Below are 14,023 nucleotides of genomic sequence, written 5' to 3' on the forward strand. Positions count from 1 at the left end.
ACCTGATCCAAAGCTTGGTTCTTTTGACATATCATTGTTTTTTTCCATGATTAGCACATACCAATGGGAACTAAGTTTTTGCTCAGGATTACTAAATGACATATAATTTATTTTATAAGCCTAGTAATTATTTGCCCATTTCAGCTTTTTATTAGCTACCTAAAACAGTGATAACTCACAAGATTTATATTAACACACTAACATCTAACACACTAACACACTAACATATAACATGTCTCTTCATCCCTTTTATACACATCTGTCTTTTACAGTTGGTGTTCAAAAATACTTCTGAAGGTAATTTAAATGTTTAAAGTCAGTGACCTGAAAAATGAGAATGACTATACATCTAATTTAGAATGGCTAAATTCAAAGATATCATTCTGATGTTCACATATATAGACTTTCATATTCACAGTTAGTATATTAAAGGAATAATTCTGGGCCCTCAGTACAGTACAAAATGTAATTCATCTCACACTACACCTATGTCAATCATAAATCATAACCTACCTTATATAACAGTTTCATCCTCAAAGCTGAAACTAGTCCTTTTACAATAACCTTAGCAGAAATGTACCAACTGCCCCCAGTCAAGTTCTACCTCTACCACCCCAATCTAGCCTACATATACTGAGCCTTTTTTAACACCTTTTGGGGGGCTCCTAAATATAATATTGGGGCTCCAATATAAAAAAGCTAAGTGACTATCTAGAGGCTCTTTTGTTCATAAACAACACTATACTGTATTTCTCAAATTTGGGGTAGGAAATAATTCTGAAGAGATATGAGTCTAAACAGTGGAATTCCAAATACCTACTTAGAATAGAGGACAGTAGGTATAAGTAGTACATAAAAGTTCACTAAAGACCCATATAATGTACAGTTAGAGATTTTAATAGAGATTCATAGTCTTATGAATTATCATTGTACACATACAATTTCCACAATTCTTTTGAACACTGAAACAACCAGCTTAGACTACTAAACGACTGTCCCTTCCACAAGGCTAGTTGTCTCTTTTTAAAATAAAATATATCACTCCTAAGAGAGCCTGATTTACTAAGTGAGCCCTAACAAAATTTCAGGTAAGCAAATCTTGTTTTATCATCTCTATGAGCATGTCTCCCTGCCTTCAAATGCCCTCAAGCAGCTGTAAGACTTCAACTCTGTAAAATCCTGTAGATCTTCACATTATTATTATAAAACTATTTGCATCTACAGCCTCTCAAAAATCAAAGCTTTTAGCAGCTCCATGAGAACTTTTTAAACCAATTCACTCTAAATTATGGAAGTATAACTGATAGCCCTTTAATTTACCTAAGGCATTTTCACTTTTAAATGAAGGTTGTTAACCTAATTAACTTACATACTTTCAGGAAGTTTAGAAATTAGAAAATCAAAATGAAAACTTTCATACAGAGTAAGAAAGGGCATATCCCAGGAAGAGAAGATTGGAAGCTGGAGTCTAGCATATGTATCCCACTCACCTAGGCATGTAATCATACACCTTATAATCACTTGGTTCAATATTTGATTTTTTTTTTTTTTTTTTTTGAGACAGAGTCTTGCTCTGTCGCCAGGCTGGAGTGCAGTGGTGGGATCTCGGCTCACTGCAACCTCTGCCTCTTGGGTTCAAGCGATTCTCCTGCCTCAGCCTCCCAAGTAGCTGGGACTACAGGCGTGCACCACCACGCCCAGCTAATTTTTTGTATTTTTAGTAGAGACGGGATTTCACCATGTTGGCCAGGATGGTCTCGATCTCTTGACCTCGTGAATACCTGATTTTTTTCAGTGACAACAAAGCTGGTGCCCAGAGACCAAGGTTAACCATTCATACTACAGTACTATACAGTCTCCTCTAAGGTATCCTACATTTCATTTCACTCCAGACCTCTAAACCCATGGGTTCCCTACAGCCTAACTTTTGCACAACAGAACTTAATAGTAGGGGTCCCTGGACTTCTGTGGAAAAAGGAAGCTGCATGTGAGGTGGGAATTTGAAAGAAGAGTATGAATAGTTTAAATTCCAGAACTGCCTTGGATTTCTAGATGTCGTATGTAACTCCAAAACCAAACAATAGACATTCTTAAGAATATTCACAATGTCCCTAAATTAAAGCAAATGTTTATGCTTCTCTTATGGGGGAATAAAGTGGTTTACAGGCTTCTGGTCAATTCATACGTCATATTGTTTACTTTTATTTAAAATTAAGCTAGGTCTGCCTTTTTAAAGGTAAGAAAAGTTAAATTTTAGACGTAAAGTCTAAATTCGTTACATTCAAAAGGAATTATGTACTAAATTCAAAAGACAATTTAAATTCAAGTTCTATTTTTTTTCTGCATGTGCTTTAAAGTTGAGTTATATGCACCTAAACAAATTAAAAATTATTCAACTGGCATATACATTGTAAACGAATATCTCATTTAGGAACATGATACTTTATATATATTTACACATATGTTTATATATATATACACACATACATACATATATATTCAAAATACAATCAGGCACTAGACAAAATAGTCATATTGTTGGTATTACGATTTTATAAGTTTGTTTTGTTCTGATTTGCATTTGAAAATTAGATCAGCCAAAACTTGACGGCAAATAGTCTGATTTACAGCCCAACTATGACAGTCAAAGGAGACACCAGAATTACTCGTCACTAAATCCCATCACCAGTATTACCAGGGATGTGGGTGAGGACTGTCAAGGGCATTACAGGCAATGTAACAGTAACACACAAAGATTTGGGGATTTTAACAAACTAAAACCAGTATTTCACGAAGACCTAATAAGGACAAGGTCACAACCTATCCCCACATGGTCAAATTAACCTGGAAAGGAGAAAAACTTCACTCTGACATCGATTGGTACTGCCTTCTTTGGGGGGGGGGGAAAGCATTTTTATACTCTGAACTCTGTCGTTCTCACAGACAAAGTTATAGCAGTGTTTGCAGAGAGTAGGGAGTATCCCATCCACCACTTATTTCATTCTCATATCTACTCAGTAATTCAACACAAGAAAGAAAATGATAACCAAGACTTAAAGCAAAAACAGAATTCAGTTCCATGCTCCTCCCAAGTCTTATTATTTCCAGGTGTTACAACTGGGAGTTGAGCGGCCAGATTTGAGTTCTACTTCCGCTCCTTTAACCTCCTACTCCAAAGAGTCCAAGAGCAGCAGCAAAGAAAAAGACCAACTCGAAAGTGGGGAAGGGATGTTAGGGTTAAACAGGTGAGTTAAATAACCAGACCTTTAGTGAGGAATAAAGAATTCAGGATGTAGTTTCTAGAAATAAGTTATTACAGGCCTGTAAAGTTTAGCGTTGGGTAAAGCTCAAGAGGCTTTCTCTAACTCCAAAACGACGACCTTTAAAGTAAGGGAGGGTTGGGGCACCACAGCGGCCGGATTTCTAATTGTGGAAAGTTTAAACAAATTTGTCCCTCGGGGAATGGGGGAAGGGAGGGAAGAACAAGTCTGGGCTCGGCCGGGGAGCGTGCGGAGTCTGCACCGCGCGGCCGTCGGTCCAACGCGGGGAGGCTCAGGGATTTTCGGCAGCAGCGACTACATCCACCCCGGACCGCCGGCTGGAGGACGTGCCTGCAGCCGGCGGGTACGTGCGGCCAATTCGGTGGAACGAGGACGCGGACTGCAAAGGCAGGTGGGTCTGGCACGAAGGGGCAGGGGTCCCAGGCTCTGGGTGGAAGTTGGGGGTGGGACGGCGCCGGGAGGCCGGGGAGGCAGCGGCGAAAGGCGGCGGGCGGCTCTACTTACTCGGCTGTACCAGATGCTGAGGCGGGCCGCGGCCAGCACGGCGAAGAAAGCCCTCTGCGGGTCGGACTGAACGTGGAAAGGCGCCTCGGCCGGGCTCCCCAGAGGGCACAGCAGCCTCTTGGGCCAGCCGCTCAGAAAATACATGGTCCGTGCGGAGCCACCGACGCCGGCCCCGGGCCCCCGGCGCCCCCAGTTGCGTCCGTCACACTCAGCGGCCCCGGGCTGGTCGCCCACCTCCCACACCGCCACCGGCCAAGTCGGCGGCGGCAGCTCGGGGCATCTGCCCGCTGGCCTGGCCGGGCCGGGCCGACGCGAGGCTGCGCGACGAAGGTACCCCCAAGCTGACGGGGCCGAGTGTGGGGGAGGGAAGGGGAGGGAGAGTAGGGACAGAGAGAGGGCGGGAGGAGCGCAGAGGCCCGCCCCGGCCCCGCCCCTTCCTCAGGCCGCGCGGGCGTCACCACGCCGCGCCGCGTGGGTCGGGCCGGGGAGGGCCGGCGCGCGCGCTCTGGAGACTCCTGCAGTCTCTCTAGCTGTTTCCTGAAGCTCCGCCTAAGCCCCGCCCGCGGCCGCCGGGTTGCATCGGCAGTTCTGCGCGCTGGCCCCTCCCTTGCTCCTCTCCCTAGCAATCTCGAGGGTTTTACCGGGAGGACCTGGGCAACCGCCTGAGACTCCGAGGCAAGTGGGGCGAGTCTAGGGATAACGCAGCAGCAAGGCTACTGGGCGGGTGGAACACGCCCTGGCCTGGCCAAATTGGACCTCGCTTCCGGATTGGCGGGGTCTCGGTGGGGGCGGGCTGGATGCCGGGGTGGGGGTTGGGGGGGTGGGGGTAGCTGGAGTCACGTGACGCCCTGCGCGGTTTCCCACTTTGGGCTGCTGTGGCTGTGGTGGGCGGTAGGGGCTTTTACCGTGTGAGCTCGTTTAATGCCGGGTCTGCAGTGACAGCTGGTGATGAAGCTCCTGCCGGTATGCAGCTTACATCCCTAAGGGATCGTTTATTTAATCAGTAAATAAACCACTCACCATGAAAGTATTGAGTTCTGTCTCCTGCCTTTCAGGAGTTCTAAATCTATGTCTTTGAAATCCGTTTCCATTCGTCTGAGCCGTACCAGCCATAACTTTAGATGAGAGGAGGCTATCTCTTTCGTGCTGCAAAAGGCTTGGACTTAGTTTTAGAACTGGAAGGGACTGGTAATAGCGTAGGTCCATATTTAGCTTTTGGACCCCAGGTATCACCTTAACTGTAACTTTCAACGGATTGACCCAGTGGTAACGTCTGAATAGAAGGAGGGTTGAGGGGATATGGTGTGGAATGGGTGAAGGAGGAGTCTGAAATAGAAGAAAGATTTGCTTCTCATTGTCTACCTTTTTTAGTACAGGTTGAATTTTTCCATATGTTTGTATTACTTTTTCAATTAAAAAGCCAGGTTTAAAAAATGAACCCACATTAAAAAGTAGCAACGTAGGCGGGGTGCTGCGGCTCACGCCTGTAATCCCAGCGTTTTGGGAGGCCCAGGCGGGCAGATCACTTGAGGTAAGTAGTTCGAGACCAGCCTGGCCAACATCGTGAAACCCCCGTCTTAATGAAAATACAAAAATTAGCTGGGCGTGGTGGCAGGTGCCTGTAATCCCAGTTCCTTGGGAGGCTAAGGCAGGAGAATCGTTTGAACCTGGGAGGCGGAAGTTGCAGTGAGCCAAGATCCCTCCAACTGCACTCCAGCCTGGGCAACAGAGTGAGACTGTCTCAAAAAAAAAAAAAGGCAACATAAACAGAAAAAAGGAAACAAAGGAACTTAATTCATATTAGATATAGCATTGTAGCTGGTATTCATAACCAAATATGTAACTTTCTGTAATTTTTCTAAACATTCACTGCATTCCCTAGAAGGTGATTATAGAATCCTGGATTCCTCAAATGAAGGTTGAAACTGCCTCACCACTCACCAGCCTGTTGTGATCAGATTGTCTCCTTGGCGTCTACTCTCCCCCAGTCCAACACAGCAGCCTGGAACATAGTAAGCATAGTAAGCTGGCAATATTTGTCAGACAAACCGTGGAGGAAACCCTGATCCAGCTGAGCTACACCATTAGACAAAGAGGCCCAGAGAGGTTTCTTAACTTGCCAATTTAAAATTGTAGAATAACAAAGTTGCATCATACTTTCATCTTAGATTCAGTTATGCACTTGGCAGAAAGAGGAAATGAAAATGTTCTAGTACAGCAATTTTGCTGGCAGTGTTACTGAATGTTTGTCACAGCTGTCTCTCAGAGAGTCTTTGTTCTCATGTGTCTCTCAAGTTTGTCATAGTGTGCTCATGGGCAATTTAAGGAACTTCTAAGCAATTTTTATTGCACTCAATTTTAACCTTACTTGCTGACTTTGGACGCTAATTCCTCTGCCACACTCCTGTGTAGCACTTAAGATTCACAAAATAATTCCAAATGCTTGTCTTGATTTAATTCATAGTAAACATTAAAGGTGGGTGACATTGGTGTGATGTTGTTATTCTCACTTTCTTAAGTGAGGAAACAGGACAAGTGTGGTAGATGTGCCTGAATTCACATGGCCTGAAAAGAACTGATGTTCTTTCTACAGATCCAGTGTGATTTTTTTTTTTCTTTTTCTTTTTTTTTTTTTTTTTTTTGTTTTTAAGATGGAGTTTCACCCTTGTTGCCCAGGCTGGTGTGCAATGGTGCCATCTCAGCTCACTGCAGCCTCCACCTCCTGGATTGAAGCAATTCTCCTGCCTCAGCCTCTGGAGTAGTTGGGATTACAGGCATGCACCACCATGCCTGGCTAATTTTGTATTTTTAGTAGAGACGAGGTTTCTCCATGTTGGTCAGGCTGATCTGGAACTCCTGACCTCAGGTGATCTGCTCACCTCGGCCTCCCAAAGTGCTGGGATTACAGGCGTGAGCCACCACGCCCAGCCTCCAGTGTGATTTTTTTTAAAAATTTAAGGTTTGGCTGGGCGCGGTGGCTCACGCTTGTAATCCCAAAACTTTGGGAAGCCAAGGCAGGCGGATCATGAGGTCGGGAGTTCGAGACCAGCCTGGCCAATATGGTGAAACCCTGTCTTTCTACTAAAAAAAAAAATACAAAAATTAGCCGGGCGTGGTGGTATGCACCTGTCATCCCAGCTACTCTGGAGGATAAGGCAGGAGAATTGCTTGAACCTGGGAGGCAGAGGCTGCGGTGAGCCGAGATCGCTCCACTGCACTCCAGCCTGGGTGACAGAGTGAGACTTTATCTCAAAAAAAAAAAATTAAGGCTTATGGCAACCCTGCATCAAGTAAGTCTATTGTTGCCGCTTTTCCAACAGCATATGCTCTTTAGGCTGAACTAAATTGTGGTAATTGCTCTGGACAGTGAGAGGGTGAGGGGGAAAACCTCTAGGTCTTTCTCCCTGGCGGGGAGAAAAGGAAATATCTGACTCTCCAAAACCCCATACTTGAGAGTTCCCCCATTGTGACAAAAATGTTATTGGCTGGATTTTCCAACTTTATTTCTTTTTCTTTTTCTTTTTTTTTGAGACAGAGCATTGCTTTGTCACCCAGGCTGGAGTGCAATGGTGCAATCTTGGCTCACTGCAACCTCCGCCTCCCGGGTTCAAGTGATTCTTGTGCCTCAGCCTCCTGAGTAGCTGGGACTACAGGCATGCACCACCACGCCTGTCTTGTTTTTGTATTTTTAGTAGAGATGGGGTTTCATCATGTGCCAGGCTAGTCTCCAACTCCTAGCCTCAAATGATCCACCAGCTTCGGCCTCCCAAAGTGCTAGGATAACAGGTGTGAACCGCCGTGCCTGGCTTCAAGTTTCAAATATCATATTTTAACTTTATTTTGTAAAATATACTAACAGTTCTCATGCCTTAGGTCTTCCTTCTCCTCCTTTTTCTACTAGTTTCTGCCACCACTCTTGTCAAAATTTTTGGACTCTTTTCTAAGTTTAAGCTTATGATAAAAGTTAATAGAGGGCTGGGCAGGGTAATCACGCCTGTAGTCCCAGCACTTTTGGAGGCCGAGGTGGGTGGATCACTTGAGCCCAGGAGTTTGAGACCAGCCTGGGCAACATGGTGAAACCCTGTCTCTACAAAAAATCAGCCGGCACTGTGGCATACACCTGTGGTCCCAGCCCCTTAGGCAGCTAAGGCAGGAGAATTGCTTGAGCCTGGGAGGCAGAGGTAACAGTGAGCCAAGATCGTGCTATTGCACTCCCACCTGAGTAACAGGAATGAAATCCTGTCTCAAAAAAAAAAAAAAGTTACTAGGTGCATGTTTTCATCTATGAAACTTATAAACTTTTTAAATTACAAGAAATAATGTTGGTAAGAGTACACATAAGAAACGGGGATATATTTATACACTTGATGGAAGTATAATTTGGTGCAATTTTTTTTTTAATACAAGGTTTGTGGTAACCCTGTGATGAGCAAGTCTATTGGCACCATTTTTTCTAATAGCATATGCTCACTTCATGGCTCTTATCACATTTTGGTAATTCTTTCAATATTTGAAACTTTTTCATTATTAGTGTATCTGTTATGATTTGTGGTCAGTGGTCTTTGTTATAACTATTGTAATTGTTTTGGGGTGTCATGTACCACATCCATGTAAGATGGAGAACTTAAGCGATAAATGTTATGTGTGTTCTGATTGTTCCATCAACTGGCAGTGCCTCTGTCTCTCTCCCGTTCTTTGGGCCTCCCTATCCCGAGATGCAACAATATTGAAATTAGGCCTGTTAGTAACCTAACAGTAGCCTCTAAGTGTTCAAGTGAAAGGAAGAATCCCCTGTCTCTCACTTTAAGTAAAAAGCTAGAAATGATTAAACTAAGTGAGGAAGGCATATTGAAAGCCAAAAGCTGGGCCTCTTGTACCAGTTAGCCAAGTTATGAATGCAAAGGAAAAAAAGTTCTTAAAGGAAAGTAGAAGTACCACTCTGGAGAACATAGGAATGATAAAACAGCCTTGTTGCTGACCTGGAGAAAGTTTTAATGGTCTGGATAGAAGAGCAAGCAAGCTACAACATTCCCTTAAACCAGACACAGTGCCTCATGCCTTAATCCCAGCACTGTGAGAGGCTGAGACAGGAGGATTACTTGAGCTAAGACTTCGAGACCAGCCTGGGCAATATAGCAAGACCCCATTTCTTTAAAAAAAAGTTTTAATTAGCCAGGTATGATGGTGTGCACCTATAGTCCTAGCTACTTGGGAGGCTGAGACAGGGGGATCACTTGAGCCCGGGAGTTCCAGATTACAATGAGCTATCTGCGCCACTGCACTCTAGCCTGGGTGATAGAGTGAGACCCAGTCTCTAAAATGAAGCAAAAACCAGTTTTTAAAAAGCATTGCCTTAATCCAAAGCCTAGGCCAGAGCAATGCCCTAGCTCTCTTCAATTCTGTGAAGCCTAAGGGAGGCAAGGAAACTGCAGAAGAAACATTTGAAGCTAGCAGAGGTTGGTTCATGAGGTTTACCAAAAGAAGCTGTGTCCATAACATAAAAGTGCAAGGTGAAGTACCAAGTGCTGACGTAGAAGCTACAGCAGGTTATCCAGAAGATCTAGCTAAGATCTTTGATAAAGGTGGCTACATTAAACAACAGATCTTCAGTGTAGACAAAACAGCCATCTGTTGGAATAAGATGCCATCTAGGACTTTCATAGGAAAAGTCAGTGCTTGGCTTCAAAGCTTCAAAGGACAGGCTGACTCTCTTGTTAGCGGCTAATAATGCTGGTGCTTTTTTGGTGGAAGCCAGTGCTCATTTACCATTCTTAGAATCCTAAGGCCCTTAAGAATTATGTCAAGTCTACTCTGCCTGTGCTCTATAAATGGAATAGCAAAGCATGGATGACAGCACATCTGTTTCCAGTATGATTTATTGAATATTTTAAGCTCTTGTTGAGAACTACTACTTGGAATGAAACAGTCCTTTCAAACTTTCACTGTTCATGGACAGCACATCTAGCCATCTTAGAGTATTGATGGAGACATACAAGGAGATTAATGCTGTTTCCTTGCCTGCTAATGCAATATCCATTCTGTAGCCAATGGACCAAGGAGTAATTTTGACTTTTAAGTCTTATTATTTAAGAAATATATTTCATAAGGCTAGAGCTGCTATGAAATGCAGCTATACATAGTGAATCTGCTATACATAGTTCAAACTTTCACTGTTCATGGACAGTGCATCTAGCCATCCTAGAATTCTCATGGAGACATACAAGGAGATTAATGCTGTTTCCTTGCCTGCTGATGCAATATCCATTCTGTAGCTGTGGACCAAAGAATAATTTTGACTCTTAAGTCTTATTATTTAAGAAATACATTTCATAAGGCTAGAGCTGCTATGAAATGCAGCTGTACATAGTGGATCTGCTATACACAGTGATTCCTCTGATGGATCTGAGCAAGGTAAATCTAAAACCTTCTGGAAAGGGGCCAGGTATGGTGGCTCACGCCTGTAATCCTAGCACTTTGGGAGGCCAAGGCAGGCAAATCACGAGGTCAAGAGATCGAGACCATCCTAGCCAACATGGTGAAACCCTGTCTCTACTAAAAATACAATAATTAACTGGGCATGGTGCCACCTGCCTGTAGTCCCAGCTACTCGGGAGGCTGAAGCAGGAGAACTGCTTGAACCTGTGAGGCAGAGGTTGCAGTGAGCCGAGATCGCGCCACTGTACTCCAGCCTGGTGACAGAGGAAGACTCCATCTCAAAAAAAAAAAAAAAAAAAACTTGCAACAGTCACTACAGCCTTCAGCAACCACCACCCTGATCAGTCAGCAGCCATCAACATGGGACAAGACCCTCCAGCAGCAAAGAGATTACTGTTTGCTGGAAGCTCTGAAGATTATTAGCATTTTGTTAGCAGTACTATATATATTTTGAGATGGAGTCTCGCTCTGTCACCCAGGCTGGAGTACAGTGGTACAATCTTGGCTGACTACAACCTCCGCCTCCCAGGTTCAAGCGATTCTCCTGCCTCAGCCTACCGAGTAGCTGGGATTACAGGCGTGTGCCACCATGCCTGGCTAATTTTTGTATTTTTAGTAGAAATGGAGTTTCACCATGTTGGCCAGGCTGGTCTTGAACTCCTGACCTCAGGTGATCTGCCCGCCTCGGCCTCCCAAAGTACTGGGATTATAGGCATGAGCCACCATGCTCGGCTGCAATAAAGTGTTTTCTAAATTAAGGTATACACATTTTTTAGACAAAATGCTATTACACACTTAATAGATGACAGAACAGTCTAAACATAACTTTTATAACCACTGGCAAACCAAAAAATTTGTGTGACTCATCTTATTGCAATATTCACTTTATTGGGTTGGCCTGGAACGCAGCCTACAATATCTCTGAAGTATGCCTGGATTTCTTTCCTATGATTATTTTCTAAGGAAATAAACACTGATATGTACAGAATTTTGCTTTAAATCTAAACGTGTATCTAAGTGGGAATAATCTAAATGTCTCCAAAAAGACATTAATTACTGTCCTTCCTTACACCTGAGTATTTTGCAAAAATAAAAGCTGATGTTGAGGAAGAATATTTAATCACTTGGAAGTATATTCGGTATATATTAGGAAGTAATGAAAACAGATTAAATACAGTATGTAAAATATAATCTCATGTTTATGAAAAAAATTACATATGTGCCTAATAAAAAATGAGGAAAATGCAATTATAGGTACTTTTTATGTTCTTTGGGATTTTGGATTTGCCAAATTGTCTGTAATGAATTCATGTTACTTTTGTGATAAGAATAAAGTTATTTTAAAAAGTTAAATTGCTTATGATTAGTAATGTCCTGTTTGTTTGTTCTGCTTTAAGTAGGACCTTGCAGAACTGGCAAGTCAAAGGGAGTAATGTAATGTGTAGCTTCTGGCTCAGTCCCAAGCCTAGTGAGAAGAAGATTAGGAGGAAAGGTACCCTGAGTCACCAGACTAAAAGTAGGCACTGTGTACTTTTGCACATATTCACAGGCTTCTGATGATGGAGCTGTGGCAGGATTTTGGGTCTGAGCATACCACTGTCAGTATTTGGAGACCTCTGTAAGAACCTATGATAATATCCATTGAAAATGGTACTACTTTCATTTATGACTTCAATATATTTTTAACATTCAACCTGATTACACTTTTATCATATAAACTGATGTATTTGCTTCTTGGGTGGCTTTTTTTTCTGAGATGGAGTCTCGTTCCATTGCCCTGCTTGGACTTCAGTGGTAAGATCTCGGCTCACTGCAGCCTCCGCCTCCTGGGTTCCAGCGATTCTCCTGCCTCAGCCTCCTGTGTAGCTGGGATTACAGGCATATGCTACCACGCCCAGCTAATTTTTGTATTTTTAGTAGAGATGGGGGTTTCACCATGTTGGCCAGGCGGGTCTTGAATTCCTGACCTCAGGTGATCAACCCACCTAGGCCTCCCAAAGTGCTAGGATTACAGGCGTGAGCCACCGTGCCTGGACTGGGCTAGCCTCTTGATTATCATTTGTCCCTTCTGAAAGTAAGTAATATCTCAGCTGAATTGATATGATGTCTGGGTTTTGCTTCAAAATAATCTGGGGTGAGTGAAATGTATATGAAACAAAATTGACCATGAGTTGTTTTTCTTTGAAGCTGAGTGATGAGTACAGTCCTGTACCATATAATGATGTTTCAGTCAGTGACAGCCTGCATTTAGAATGGTGGTCCATAAGGTTATAATGCAGCTGAAAAATTCCTATCACCTGGTGACATGATACTGTCATACTGCCATAACACAATGTATTACTCATGTGTTTGTGCTGATGCCTGTGTAAACCTATTGCACTGCCAGTTATATAAGAGTATAACACATACAATTATATATAGTATATGATACTTAATAACAAATGACTATGTCACTAGTTTATGTATTTACTATGCTATTTTTCTTTATTTTAAAGGGCACGCTTTCTACTTAAAAAATAAACTTAACTGTAAAACAACTTTAGGCAGGTCCTTCAGGGAGGTATTCCAAAAGAAGGCATTGTTACAGGATATGACACCTCTATGTGTGTTATTGCCCCTCAACAACTTTCAGTGGGAGGCCCATGTGGTGGCTCATACCTGTAATCCCTGCCCTTTCGGAGGCCAAGGTGGGAGGATCCCTTGAGGCAGGAGTTCAAGACCAGCCTAGGCAAGGTAGCAAGACCCTGTCTCTATGAATCAATTTTTTAAAAAACTAGTCAGGCATGGTGACACATGTCTGTAGTCCTAGCTACTTGGAAGATTGAGGCAGGAGTATCACTTGATCCCAGGAGTTCCAGGTTGCAGTGAGCTTTAATCACGCCACTGCACTCCAGTGTGTGTGACAGAGCGAGACCCTGTCAAAAAAAAAAAAAAAAAAAAAAACTTACAGTGGAACAAGATGTGGAGGTGTAAGACATTAATATTGATGACCTGACCCTGTGTAATCCTAGGCTTACGTAGTTGTGTGTTAGTTTTTAATAAAAATGTTTTAAAAGTTTTTAAAAATTAAATTTTTTAACAATAGGCCAGGCGTGGTAGCTCATGGCTGTAATCCGAGCACTTTGGGAGGCCAAGGTGGGCGGATCACTTGAGGCCAGGAGTTCGAGACCAGCCTGGCAAACATAGCGAAACCCTATCTCTACAAAAAATTTAAAAAATACCAAAGTTAGCCGGGTGTGGTGGTGTGTACCTGTAATCCCAGCTACTCAGGAGGCTGAGGCACAAGAATCTCTTAACCTGGGAGGTAGAGGTTGTAATGAGCTGGATCCCACCACTACACTCCAGCCTAGGCGACAGAGCGAGACTGTCTCAAAAAAAATAAAAATAAAATAAAAATGGGCCAGGTGCGGTGGCTTACGCCTGTAATCCCAGCACTTTGGGAGGCTGAGGCAGGTGGATCACGAGGTCAGGAGTTTTGAGACCAGCGTGGCCAACATGGTGAAACCCTGTCTCTACTAAAAATACAAAAATTAGCCAGGCGTGGTGGTGGGCACCTGTAATCCCAGCTACTTGGGAGGCTGAGGCAGGAGAATTGCTTGAACCTGCGAGGCGGAGGTTGTGGTAAGCCGAGATGGCGCCATTGCGCTCCAGCCTGGGCAACAGAGCGAGACTCCAACTCAAATAAATAATAAAATAAAAATGGATAAGAGCTTATGGAATAAGAATATAAAGAAAGAAAATATTTTTTGTACAGCTACACAACATATTTGTGTTTTAAGCTAAGTGTTATTACAAGAGTTTAA

General features: G+C 43.3%; 2 protein-coding genes across 12 annotated transcripts in view; one reads left to right on the forward strand and one right to left on the reverse strand.

The window, feature by feature from the left end:
• The window catches only part of RIC1 (RIC1 homolog, RAB6A GEF complex partner 1), a 181,886-nt gene extending 177,423 nt beyond the window's left edge, over positions 1-4,463 (reverse strand). For 6 of the 8 annotated variants that reach the window (XR_008504533.2, XR_010123300.1, XR_010123301.1 and 3 more), the window contains exon 1: positions 3,786-4,462. Coding sequence is in view for 4 of the 8 variants with exons in the window: in XM_054500834.2 (XP_054356809.1) it covers positions 3,786-3,929 (144 nt within the window). In the remaining 4 variants the exon portion in view is untranslated. Of the gene's footprint in view, positions 1-3,785 lie in introns of all 8 variants that reach the window. The other 2 variants (XM_054500832.2, XM_054500833.2) reach the window with 1 other exon arrangement.
• PLGRKT (plasminogen receptor with a C-terminal lysine) overlaps positions 2,952-14,023 on the forward strand; it is a 280,885-nt gene continuing 269,813 nt past the window's right edge. For 2 of the 4 annotated variants that reach the window (XM_063649548.1, XM_063649550.1), the window contains exon 1: positions 2,952-3,672. The gene's annotated coding sequence lies outside the window, so the exon portion shown is untranslated. The remainder of the gene's footprint in view (positions 3,673-14,023) is intronic. The other 2 variants (XM_063649549.1, XM_054500853.2) reach the window with 2 other exon arrangements.

This window comes from Pongo pygmaeus, chromosome 13 (assembly GCF_028885625.2).
Source record: "Pongo pygmaeus isolate AG05252 chromosome 13, NHGRI_mPonPyg2-v2.0_pri, whole genome shotgun sequence".
Classification (NCBI taxonomy): domain Eukaryota; kingdom Metazoa; phylum Chordata; class Mammalia; order Primates; family Hominidae; genus Pongo; species Pongo pygmaeus.